The 13865-nt window shown below is 38.5% G+C and overlaps 1 protein-coding gene across 1 annotated transcript; it reads left to right on the top strand.

The window, feature by feature from the left end:
* The first annotated feature begins 479 nt into the window (after positions 1-479).
* On the top strand, positions 480-2330 carry LOC125494169 (metal transporter Nramp2-like). The gene is made up of 3 exons (XM_048637761.2): positions 480-591; positions 1103-1755; positions 2070-2330. The coding sequence occupies exons 1-3, from the start codon at positions 495-497 to the stop codon at positions 2328-2330; spliced, it is 1011 nt and encodes a 336-aa protein (XP_048493718.1). The 5' UTR covers positions 480-494.
* The last annotated feature ends 11535 nt before the right edge of the window (positions 2331-13865 follow it).

The raw sequence follows: 13865 nt of genomic DNA, 5'->3' as shown, positions 1-13865 counted from the left end.
TTAAATCTTTTGTCCAGCCAAACAACGAAACCAACCGAAAATGATTTTCCTCTAGAACATAACAAAGCATTAATCTTTAGCAATATAATTTTATAAGAGTAGTGTTGTAAATATGACAAAGAAAAAGTAATTAATTAGGGTTAACCTTAGCTCTAATACCATGTGTAAATATGACAAAGGCTTATCTTGATAGGTAGCCCTGACATTCTATTTAAATATAAACTAGTTATTAGGCCTGGGTTACGGATAAGAAAAAAAATTCATTTATTAATATAATACTTTATGATAATAACACTAAATACAATTTAGTCTAGTGGTTAAAACTTTAGTATATGTACTTGAGGTCGCACGCCTTTTAATATATTTGTATAGATTACAGTGTACAATAATACCCTTAGGTATCCACTATTAAGTACTTACATGTTTATTTATTTGATCTTGTTGATGCAAACAGTTTTGTGTTTTTATTTCTCGAGAGCTATGGAGTAAGGAAAATGGAAGCTGCATTTGGAATTATGGTAACAGTAATGGCTATCTCATTCGCATACATGTTTTTTGATGCAAAACCTAGCGGAAGGGAACTATTAGTAGGTAATGCTTTATTGTAAGTACTACCTCCGTTTTCTATTATTTGCAATAATTAGACATTTTCCCTCTCTACTTTATGTCAAATCGTTACACTTAATAAAAAAAGGAGGTAGTACTAGTTTTCATCCTCGAATTTCTTTAAGGGGACGTTTGGTATGATTAATGGAAACAGAATGGAAAGGTTTCGGATAAGGAGGGAAAATGGAAATAATAATTGTTACCTTTACTAGTTGTTTGGTATCCTAATGGAATGGAAACAATTGAGAGGTTTATAATTGAGTAATAAGGAAACGTGATTTGTTTCCACTAGTTTGATAAGGGTAACAAATGGGGGATTGTGAATCCCTCTGGAAACGATATTTGTTACTTAACACTCGTACCAAACAATTAGAAATGGAAAGGCTTATTTGAAACCGTTTCCTACATCAAATTTTTCTATACCAAACACCCTCTAAGTCTATATGCTGGTTTTTCAATTTGACTAACATGATGATGAAGCTATGTATAAAAACAGGTACAGTAGTTCCAAAACTGAACTCTGGGACAATTCAACAAGCAGTAGGAATTTTCGGATGTGTGATAACTCCACATAACGTATACCTACATTCTGCTCTAGTACAATCTAGGAAGGTGGACATAAACAAAGTTGGTGAAGTTCAAGAGGCAATCAACTATTACTCAATTGAATCATCAGTGGCTCTCCTTGTCTCCTTCATGATAAACCTTTTCGTTACAACTGTTTTTGCCAAGGGATTCTATGGAACAAACAAGGCTACTAGCGTAGGCCTCGAAAACGCGGGCAAGTACCTTGAGGAAAAATATGGAGGGGGTGTTCTGCCCATTCTTTATATATGGGGTATTGGGTTATTAGCAGCAGGGCAAAGTAGCACCATAACTGGAACATATGCTGGCCAGTTTATCATGGGAGGTTTTCTTAATATTCAGTTAAATGAATGGCTAAGAGCTGTCATAACAAGAAGTTTTGCAATTGTGCCTACAATCATTTTAGCTATTGTCTTTGATACATCAGATGGTGCTATGGATGTTATGAATGAGTGGCTAAATGTGCTTCAATCTATTCAAATTCCTTTTTCATTGATACCTCTTTTTACTATTGTGTCAAAGGAACATGTCATGGGAGTTTTCAAAATAGGACCTACACTTGAGGTTAGTTTTATTTGTATGTGCAACCATGTTTGTTTAACTTTACTGATATAAGAATCAATATATGCATACAAATGGTACCTCTAATATCTCAAGCTATATGAAAATTAAAGCAATGTAAAACATAATGGTTATGGACAAGATATAATCAGTATCGGAAAATATATGTATACTGATTATATCTCATATCTCTAACATAAATGCATACCAATTGTAGATTTAATGTGATGTTATTGCGTAGAATTTGAGTAGCTAGCTTGATGTTTGATATTGGACGTACACATAATCTAATTTTGTTGCTCTTTATTTTGTTGCAGAAGGTGGCATGGATAGTGTTAGCTGTGGTAATGGTGATCAACATCTATGTTCTATTAGATTTTTTCATGAATATAGTTGATGGACTACTACTCGGAGTTATCTTTTGCATTATATCAGCAGCATATATCGCGTTCATCATTTATCTTATTGCTCGAGATGGTTTTTTTCCTATGAATTTTCTAAGTAGAAGGTTGTTTGAAAGATTTTCTTATTCCAATGGAATTGAACTCACAAGAACATCTCAACTTCAAGAGTTGTAAGATTGTAATTTACCTAATGATCTACCAATTAAAGAAGCTATGAGTTAACTTTCTTAGGTTTGCAAACAACTTTCTCATGTTATATAAGTTCGTTGCAACATCAATGATTTCCGGATATTGCTCGACCTAAGAAGTAAACCGTGTAAGACATAAGCTATGCAAGTATGCAACAAATGGTTGATTACTTATTGTTTTGTGACCAACTATGGTTTTGCAATTGGGTGCTTCATTGATATATTTTGTTAAGGAATCATATTTATACCTTTTTGTATCAATTTGAATGATTAGTGTACAAGTGTGGAGAATAATTGTGTTAACCTTGAGTAGGTTAACCGTGACATTCATTATATATAATGTTTACAATACAGACTTATGACTAGTAAACGACTATTCTAACCTTTATATATAATATCATCCCCTTTACATATAATATTATCCAATACACCCCCTTATTCTGTACGTGGTGAAACGACGGATAGATTGGTACAATGTTTAGTAAACAAGTCAGTAGATAGGCCCTTAGTAGAAATATCAGCAACCTGAGACTGAGCAGGAACATGTCGAACTATAAGACCTCCCTTGGCAACCATTTCTCGAACAAAATAGTAATCAACGTCAATATGTTTGCTACGATCATAATGAACTGGATTAGCAGTAAGATAAGTAGCAGAGACATTGTCACAATAGACAATCACAGGTCGACGGAGAAAATGGCCAATGTCAGCAAGAAGTTGCTTGAGCCAAATGGTTTCTACAGCTGTGTAGGCAACGACCCGGCCGGTATTCAGTTTCAGTGAAGGACTTGGAGACAGTAGGTTGCTTTTTCGAACGTCAGGAAATGAGATTCTTCCCAAGAAAAGCAACATAGCCAATAGTAAAACGTCTCATGTCAGGGCATCCTGCCCAATCTGCATCAGAGTAGGCAATAACAACAGTAGGAGAACTGCTGCTACATAAGAAGAGACCAAAATTCAAAGTGACCTGCAGATATCTGAAAATTCTTTTCACAACATGAAGGTGAGTAGTACGAGGAGCATGCATAAACTGAGACACCATATTAACAATATAAGCAATATCTGGACGAGTCATAGTTAAGTACTAGTATTTCAATTGCACCAACCATACTACGATAATCTGTGGGATCAGCATGAAGTTCTCCATCAAGAAAAGACAATGTTACTCTAGAGACAACATGTGTGGTAACTGGTTTAAGAGTATGAAGATGAAATTTATGAAGTAAATCAGAGACATACTTATTTTGGGACAAAAATAAACCAGAGGGAGTACGCACAACCTGGACACCTAAAAAGAAATGAAGATCCCCTAAATCCTTCATAGCAAACTGAGAAGAAAGAACAGAAATGAATTTATTGACAAGAAGAGGACTACTACCAGTAAGGACAATATCATCAACATATAATAGAAGAATGATAAGAGGCCCACGATACTTAAGAGTGAACATAGAAGAGTCACAACTGCTGCACTTGAAACCAATAGATAAAAGAAAATTGCTGAAACGAGAGAACCAAGCTCTAGGAGCTTGTTTCAAACCATAAATAGACTTACGAAGACGACAAATATGAGTAGGTTTAGATGGATGAATAAAACCCGGAGGTTGACACATATAAACCTCTTCGTGAAGAAAACCATGAAGAAAAGCATTTTTGACATCTAATTGACGAATGGACCATTTCAGGGAAACAACAATAGTAAGGACTAAGCGAACAATAGTAAGCTTAACAACAGGACTAAAGGTTTCAAAGTAATCAATACCTGCCTGCTGGTGATTTCCAAAAACGACAAGCCTGGTTTTGAACCGCTCCACAAAACCATTAGAATTATATTTAATCCGATAAACCCACTTACAACCAAGTAAATTCTTATCATAGTTGCGAGGTACCAACTCCCATGCGTCATTTTTAATTAAAGCCTGATATTCATCAAGCATAGCTTGACGCCAACATGAGTCTTTAGAAGCTTGCTTAAAATTAGTAGGTTCAGACTCTACAATTCCAGTGTTTAAGTTCATTAAGACGCGAGGCTTAGACACACCATCTTTAAGACGAGTAACCATGGGATGGTTATTTAAGACGAGTAACCATGGGATGGTTATTTAAGACAACAAGAGAAGAGATCAGATCACTAGAGACTGGAGACGGAGAGGCCGAAGGGAAGACTTGTGCGCGTGGGGTTATGGGAGAGACGGCTATGGGGACTGCACTGGATCCAGCGCACGCTGGAATCGCAGTGGGCCGGACAGAGATAGGCGAGGGCGAGGGGAGCGTCCCATGGGACGCAGACTGACCAAGAAGGCCAGCGCTGGACCCAACGAGTGCTGGGCACCCAGTAGGCCGAGCAGCGTCACACAAGAGGGAAGGAGGAGAGCCAGCAGGTGTTGGATCCTCGACAGGCAGGACCAACACAGGGGATGGGGTAGACGACAGAGGCTGGATTGGGCGAAGGCTTGGAGAGCGGAGATGAAGCACCCCGCAAGGCAGCCTCATCATGACTCGGTTGTGCTAAACCGGGGGAAACGTGAGGCACACTAGGGGACAAAACGTTCGTGGGGCTCCAAGAAACATCTAAGACCATGGGCGACTTGTATGGCAATGTGGATTGGGAACCCACAAGAGCACGATAAGGAAACTTATGTTCATGAAAAAGAACATGACGACTAGTGAACACTTTCTTGGTAGTAGGATCAAAACAACGATACCCTTTATAATCCAATGCATGTCCAATAAAAACACAGGTGGTAGACTTAGGTTGCAGTTTGTGAGTTTTAGAATGTAAAAACAATGGGAAGCATTCACAACCAAATGTTTTCAAATGATAGGAAGGAGGGCGATGAAATAATTTTTCAAAAGGAGAAACACCCCCTAAAACCGAGCTAGGCAATCGATTAATAGTGTAAGTGGCAGTATATGATGCATCAACCCAAAATTCAGCAGGAAAGTCAGAATGAATATTCATAGTACGTGCCATTTCAATGATACGACGATGTTTGTGTTCTACAACACCGTTTTGAGTTGGAGCATGGGGACAAGATTTTTGAAAAATAATGCCATTGTCAGTAAAATGTTGTAGAAGAGGGGAATTATCAAATTCCCTACCTCCATCACTTTGGAAAATTTTAATCTTGCAATTAAATAGATTTTCAACCATCGTTTGGAAATCAAGAAATTTAGAATAAGCTTCTGATTTACGACATAAAGGATAAATCCATGAATATCGCGAGAAATCATCAACAAACACAACATAGTAACGATATAATTGATTTGACAAAACAGGAGATTGCCAAAGATCGCTGTGAATTTTATATAATGGATATGAAGAAATATGTTCAACTGAATCAAAAGGTAAACGATGTATCTTTCCTAACTTACATCCCACACAATCATCATGAAACTTAGAAGTACATGTGATAGATTTATTTGAACATAAGGTTCCTAAAATACTAGAAGAGGTATGACCCAGACGAGCATGCCAAATGTCGCCTGACTCGTTAGTGGCTAGGAAAGCAGGAACTGAAGACTCAGGAGGGACAATGCTGAGCTGAAGAGGGTAGACACCGTGCTTACTGGATCCCTGAAGCAGAACCTCCCCTGTTGTTTGGTCCTTAACATAAGCAGAAGTTTTATCAAAACTCACAACACAATCATTTTCTTGACACAACTTGTTAACTGATAATAAATTATGTTTTAAGTTAGGAACATGACAGACAGATGACAACTGAAGGGGACGACTTGTAGTTTTAAGGTTAAATTTCCAGTACTTTTAATAGGGAGTAAGGTACCATTACCAACTACAACATAACTAGACCCAGTATAAGAAGTTTTAGCAGAAAACTTACCATCCTGAGGAGTCATGTGAGATGCAGCTCCCGAATCCGGGTACTAGACTGAATCATTAGTCTCACCACCAACAGACAGTGCAGCTAGGGCTCGAGTGACACTTTCAAAGGAAGAGGGAACAAAGCTGAAATTGAAACGTTGAGGGCAATAGACAGCTGACAAAGGAAAAACTAGGTCGTCACTAGCCTCCTAGAATCAAACAAACCTAACTAAATCACTAAACTAGGTAAAGTGATAAGTAAGGGTCGAAATCCACAGGGACTAAGGAACACCAAAATGTATTGATAAAACAATAAGCTAGGCCGGAATCAAGTCGGAAATTGTCAATAACCAACTAAGAACTACGAAAAAACTAAATATCAAAGATAACTAAAGTTAGGAGATGGGATTAAACACCAACTAATCATGAAATAGGCATAAGAATATCAAACATAGAGATAATACATGAACACTACTTGAATTAGCTATTGACCCAACACACAACTCCCATCCTACTCTCATAGGCGGAGAAATCCTCAAAGACATCAAATAAGGACTCTCATCCATTACTAACATATCCCGAGGTTCAAGGTAACCCAAGTCAATAATAGAAATCAATAGGTCACACTCTCATGCCAACCTAAATCAATCAACTCCATCTAATACGACATTCAAGTGATCAAAGAGAATGCAACATAGATTAGAAGAGCTAAACAAGCAATAATTTAATCACACAAATCTCTAAATCCAATTTCAAATGCCCAATTCAATCATGGTTGGGTTTTCACCCAAACCCTAACCAACAAACTACTCCATAAATACAAAAATGAGGACTTTAGAGAAATTAAACTTTAATAACATGATAATAATCATTAATCTAACATTAAACTAAATAAAATAAATCATAAATAATTAAACTAATCAAGAACAACTAATCTAAGAAAAACAATGAAAATAAAACAATAAAAGAGGAGGAAGAGTAAGAAATGCTCATTGATTAATGGTTGAAAGTTTCGATACAAATGTCACCCTTGAATCTACAATCTTCCATCTTTCTTTGAGTTTTCTCCCTTTTCTTCCTAAACTAATCTATGGAGGCTAAACCTCCTTAAAACCCTAAAACCTAAGAGTGGTGAAAATAAAACTAGGCTAATAATCCACACCCCCCCACAAAATGTGGGTTCAAAGTATTTATACTCCTACTAAAATTAAAATAGAAAATAAGAAAAAGGGGAAAAAATAAAAAGGAGAAGTTAAAGAAAAGGAGTAAAAAGAGGAAGTAAAAAAAAAGAAAAAGGAAAAGATAAAAAATGAAAAAGTGGGAACACGTGAAGTACAGTAGAGGAGAAAAGAAAGGAAGAAAGAAAAAGGAAAAAGGAAGTTGAAAAATAAGAAAAGTGAAAATCCTCCCAACTAAAACTATCAGACCCTTTTTTAATTCTCGTCTTCTTCGCTGCCGCAAACTCCATCGACGCTCATCATCTTCATCATCAACGGTCATCATCATCAACCGTCCATCATCATCATCAATTCATCATCAACGGTGCATCATCATCTCAACGGGAATAAACGGCCATTGATTTTCTTCAATGAATCACGACCGTCGATTCATTTAATGAGTATTGAGCACGTTTTTTTTCTTTGAGCGCCCGCTCTAAGGTCGCTCGTGCCTCGCTCGAAACATTCTGCCTCCATTCTGTTTTTGTTGTAGTCGAGCGGAGCGCCCGCTCCGTTTTACAGAGGAGCGCCCGCTCCGTTCTGTTTTGGGACAAATGATTGGATTGCAGTGGAGATGGAGTTTAGTGTCTTGGATTGAAATGGTAGCGTTGCGATTAATCTGAGCAGGAGATTTAATGTACTGTGGGTATATGGGTGGAGGAAGATAGTGGTGGTAGTGTATTGGGGATTGGTGTGGTGTTGGATATGGAACAATGTGGTGTAGGATAAGAGTCATGGTGTGGTGTAGGATATGTTGGCCATGGAGAAGGATGAAGTTTTGGGACTTAACTCCATAAATTCCGTCCTTCCAGTTCCGCAAACACTCACCTACGCACATAAAGATAAAGCACGAGATCGGAAAACAAGAGTGACTAAAGGGAATTAAATAGAAAATTAATACAAAAAACTAAACTAATTCATCTATAAAATTAATAAAACAAAGGAAAGAAAGAAACTACGAAATTGAGACCTAAAAACTAACAAAAATTACTAAATAAATAAATTAAGCTACAAAATGTGAAAATAAGAAATAAAGGCTAAAATAGGTAGAAATATATGAAAATAACTATGAAAACAATGTAAAAACTACTCCTAAAAGTGACATAAATGTCACTTATCAACAGCTTGATGACCTGGAAACCAACATAAACCACAAGTATCAGAAGTAGGGGTAGAGGTTACATTGCTACTTGATATATTACACCCTGCAGACGACAAATCATTAGTAATATAATCTATACAAGGCATACTATAGGATGACAAGTTAGAATATTTACTCATACCATTGGAGCGTCCCCGATTAGCATTGTTGTTCTTATTGTTTCCAGAGCCACGAGAATTATTATTTCCCCCATTCCCACCATTATTATCACGAGCATTCTGATTCTAATTATTGTTACCACCACGATTATTGTTACCCCCACGATTTCGATTATTTCTTCCCCGATTCGTCCCTCCAAAATTAGACTTTGAGGAGGAACTTGAGCCAGAACCAGTAGATTGAACAGCAAGTAAGGCATGATGAGAGGAAGAATCAGATCCATCCCTCGAATTTTTCAAATGTTGTTCATGAAGCAGCAACTTAGGCCTTAGATCATCAAAACTTAGGCCTTAGAATCAGATCCATACCTCTGCTCATTTGGAGCAGGGACGACACGCACGGCAGGGGAGCTCAATGCTCGAACCCCGAGAGAGTCAGAAAGCGTGTATTATAACCATCAATTTTAGTTGTTTTTTGGGAAATTTTTGGACTTTTCCGAGATTGTTCATATTTTTCTTCCGAAACTTTCCTAGAAAGGCCGACGTGACTTGTAACGTTGCGCGGGTTCTTGGCACCATTTTTGTTGCCTCGAAAAGCCTCTGAACACCCCGTTCATTTCTCGTGAAACCCAAAATTGACTCACAATAAATGTAAGGGCATCCATATATTCGTTTCAAGCCTCATGACTCATTTCCAATGATCTCCCATGGCGCTCGGAGCTCGAACCCCGAGAAAGTCAGGATGCGTGTATTATAACCTTCAATTTTGGCTGTTTTTGGGACATTTTTGAACTTTTCCGAGATTGGTCATATTTTTCTTCCGAAACTTTCCTAGAAAGACCAACGTGACTTGTAACGCTGCGCCGGTTCTTAGCACCATTTTTGTTGCCTCGAAAAGCCTCTGAACACCCCGTTCATTTCTCGTGAAACCCAAAATTGACTCGAAATAAACGTAAGGGCATCCACATATTCGTTCCAAGCCTCATGACTTCTTTTCAATGATCTCCAATGTCCCTGAAAGGCATCCCGTGGCGCTCGGAGCTCGAACCCCGAGAAAGTCAGAAAGCGTGTATTATAACCTTCAATTTTGGCTGTTTTTGGGACATTTTTGGACTTTTCCGAGATTGGTCATATTTTTCTTCTGAAACTTTCCTAGAAAGACCGACGTGACTTGTAACATTGCCCGGGTTCTTGGCACCATTTTTCTTGCCTCGAAAAGCCTTTGAACACTCCCATTTGTTCTTTTCTCGTGAAATCCAAAATTGTCTCAAAATGAACATAAAGGTATCCACATAATCGTTCCAAGTCACATGACTCCTTTCCAATGACCTTCGAGGTCCCTAGGAGGCATCCCGTGGCGTTCGGAGCTCTGGCCCCGGGAAAGTCCGAAAGCGTGTATTATAACCTTCAATATTGGCTGTTTTTGTGACATTTTTGTACTTTTTCAGGCATGGTGGTATTATCTTGAAACGTTCTTAGGAAAGCCGTGACTTGTAACGTTGCGCTAACATTTCGCACCATTTTCATTGTCTCCAAAAGTCTTTGAAGTCCGCATTTATTCATTTCTCGTGAAATCCAAAATTGCCTCCAAATGCACGTAAATGCATCCACATATTCGTTCCAAACCTCATGACTCCTTTCCAATGATCTTCCATTTCCCTATAAGGCATCCCGTGGCGCTCGGAGCTCGAACCCCAAGAGAGTCAGAAAGCGTGCATTATAACCTTCAATTTTTGTTTTTTTTGGGACATTTTTGGACTTTTCCGAGATTAGTCATATTTTCTTCCGAAATTTTCCTAGAAAGACCGACGTGACTTGTAACGTTGCACGGGTTCTTGGCACCTTTTTTGTTGCCTCGAAAAGCCTCTGAACACCCGTTCATTTCTCGCGAAACCTGAAATTGACTCGAAATAAACGTAAGGGCATCCATATATTCGTTCCAAGTCTCATGACTCATTTCCAATGATCTCCCATGTCCCTAGAAGGCATCCCGTGTTGCTTGGAGCTCGAACCCTGAGAAAGTCAGGAAGCGTGTATTATAACCTTCAATTTTGGCTGTTTTTGGGACATTTTTGGACTTTTCCGAGATTGGTCATATTTTTCTTTCGAAACTTTCCTAGAAATACCGACGTGACTTGTAACGCTGCGCCGGTTCTTAGCACCATTTTTGTTGCCTCGAAAAGCCTCTGAACACCCTGTTCATTTCTCGTGAAACCCAAAATCGACTAGAAATAAACGTAAGGGCATCCACATATTCGTTCCAAGCCTCATGACTCCTTTCCAGTGATCTCCCATGTCCCTAGAAGGGATCCCGTGGCGCTCGGAGCTCGAACCCTGAGAAAGTCAGGAAGTTTGTATTATAACCTTCAATTTTGGCTGTTTTTGGGTCATTTTTGGACTTTTCCGAGATTGGTCATATTTTTCTTCCGAAACTTTCCTAGAAAGACCGACGTGACTTGTAACATTGCCCGGATTCTTGGCACCATTTTTCTTGCCTCGAAAAGCCTTTGAACACTCCCATTTGTTCTTTTCTCGCGAAATCCAAAATTGTCTCAAAATGAACATAAAGGTATCCACATAATCGTTCCAAGTCACATGACTCCTTTCCAATGACCTCTGAGGTCCCTAGGAGGCATCCCGTGGCGTTCGGAGCTCTTGCCCCGGGAAAGTCCGAAAGTGTGTATTATAACCTTCAATATTGACTGTTTTTGTGACATTTTTGTACTTTTTCAGGCATGGTAGTATTATCTTGAAAGGTTCTTAGGAAAGCGGACGTGACTTGTAACGTTGCGCTAGCATTTTGCACCAATTGCATTGCCTCAAAAAGTCTTTGAAGTCCGCATTTGTTCATTTCTAGTGAAACCCAAAATTGCTTCCAAATGAACGGAGATGCATCCATATATTCGTTTCAAGGCACTTGAATCAATTCTAATGACATCCCATGTCCCTAGAAAGCACCCTGTGCCGTCCGGATCTCGGGCCACGGGAAAGTACGAAACCGTGTATTATAACCTTCAATTTTGGCTGTTTTTGGGACTTCTATGGTCGTGGTCATATTTTTCTTCCGAAACATTCTTAGGAAAGCCGATGTGACTTGTAACATTGCACGGGTGCTTGACATATTTGCGTTATTGTCTCGAAAAAGTCTCTGAACACCCCATTTGTTCATTTCTCGTGAAATCCGAAATTTAGGATTAAATAACTATGGTTGCATAGAAATCTGTTGTAGTTTTGTTTATTACCGACAAAGATGTATATAATAGGGCATAGACTCACAACAAGAATCCGTCTTTATAGCGACTGCATGTAGCGTCCGCCGAAAAAAAAGACGGTACCCGTCAAAATACCGTCCGTCCCGAAGGCGAACGCTAAATAGCGTCCGATATTTGACAATTAACGTCCGCCAGAAGGACAGACGTATTATAACGTCCGTTTTTAAAATTCACCGTCTGTGCTTTTAGAGGACGCTAATTAGCGTCCGCTTGGCGGACGCTACAGCCCCAAAGCGGACGGTAATTGCGCGGAAATACCAAGAGGAATTCGACCCTTTCCAGAATTATTCGACTACAAGCAAACCTCATCTACGGCGAAGCATTCGAACCACAACCAAATCCCAGAAAAACCTAACCTCCCCATTTCGGCGAACCGCTGCCCTCCTTGTCGCCGGAGACTCCCGCCGAACCCGCGCCGGTGCCCTCCGTGTCGCCGGAGACTCACGTTTCGCGCCGCATTCACGTCTAAAGAGAGGACAACCGCCGCCGTCACTGGGCTTGAACGCGCCGCCGCCACTGGGCTTGAACGTGCCGCCGCCACAGGGCTTGAACGCGCCGCCGCCGCCGCCTTTTCTTCTTCTTCTGTAGTTTTTTAAGGTATGAATTTATACTTTTGTTTTGTTGATTTTTGTTTTGAATTTGTTGTTGTTAATTGGGGGTTTTTGGTATTTTTGATGTATAGTTGTTGTTGTGTGTGATGATTGTTGTTGTTATTGTTTTTAATTGTGTTGTTGTTGTTGTTTAGTGAATTTGTTGTTTTTAATTGTTGTTTAGTGAATTTGTTGTTGTTTTTTATTGTATTGTTGTTGTTGTTTAGTGAATTTGTTGTTGTTTTTAATTGTATTGTTGTTGTTGTTTAGTGAATTTGTTGTTGTTGTTAAGTGAATTTGTTGTTGATAATTGAACATGTTAAGTGTTGTTGTTGTTGTTGATAATTAAATATGTTAAGTGTTGTTATTGATGAAAGAACATGTTTAGTATTAGTGTTGTTCATCAACTTGTTTAATTTATTCACAATAATTACTGAAGTAATGTTATTAATGTTACATGCTTTAGATAAATTGAGTGATTAATTTATTACATGTATATTTAGTTGTATATTTAGTATATGTGCACTATATATTTGTGAATTTATTTATTATATAGTGTTGTTAATCTTTTGGATTTGTTTAGTAATTCTTAATTATTCATAAATTGTCTACTATTTGTCCACTACATATCTTACGTACTTCCATTAACAAGTAGTGAATATAGTGAATTGATACTTGCTAGTTGTATGTAGAGTTTTAAATTATGAAAAGGAAGGAACGTAGCTGGATGTATGAAAGACTTGATGGGCGTGCCCTTAGAACTGAGTATGTGAAAGGAGTTGATAAGTTCATTGAGTTTTGTTTACAACATCCTCATTTAAATGACGGTGATAAGATAAAATGTCCATGCATGAGGTGTAATAACTTGCGTTATTTGGATGTGGACATGGTCAAAGTACATTTGTACAGTAAGGGTTTTAAACCGAATTACTTTGAGTGGTTATGTCATGGTGAACGTGCTACGGGGTCCTCCTCATCTTCTGCTCAGTCAAATCCATATGTGGATATGGTTGTGGATGCTTTAGGGAATACTGAAGATCATGCCATGCTTGCCGGTTCAAACTCAGTTGAAGAAGAACCAAATGGTGAAGCAAAGAAGTTTTTTGACCTTCTTAAGGCGGCCGAGAATCCCTTGTATGAAGGGAGCAAGATGTCCGTGCTGGAGATGGCTTCTAGAATCATAAGTTTAAAGTGTGAGTATAACCTACCACACAGGTGTGTTGATGGTTTTCTTAGTTTATTGAATGAGGTGATACCCCAAACAATAACATGGAGAACTTTCTACGACACAAAGAAAGTTCTAAAGGGTTTGGAGCTTCCTCATGAGAGGATACATGCATGTCCTAAAGGTTGTATGTTGTT

The sequence above is a fragment of the Beta vulgaris genome, chromosome 1 (genome assembly GCF_026745355.1).
Source record: "Beta vulgaris subsp. vulgaris cultivar EL10 chromosome 1, EL10.2, whole genome shotgun sequence".
Taxonomy (NCBI): Eukaryota; Viridiplantae; Streptophyta; class Magnoliopsida; order Caryophyllales; family Amaranthaceae; genus Beta; species Beta vulgaris.
Note: the sequence above shows the minus strand (reverse complement) of the source record. Positions and strands in the feature narration are given on the sequence as shown.

What these genes read in the sequence shown, in the direction of transcription:
- LOC125494169 (XM_048637761.2), top strand. Translation starts at nt 495, where the DNA reads ATGGAAGCTGCATTTGGAATTATGGTAACAGTAATGGCTATCTCATTC. An exon ending in CGGAAGGGAACTATTAGTAG is followed by an intron (nt 592 to 1,102) that starts GTAATGCTTTAT and finishes GTATAAAAACAG; the next exon opens with GTACAGTAGTTCCAAAACTG. An exon ending in AAATAGGACCTACACTTGAG is followed by an intron (nt 1,756 to 2,069) that starts GTTAGTTTTATT and finishes ATTTTGTTGCAG; the next exon opens with AAGGTGGCATGGATAGTGTT.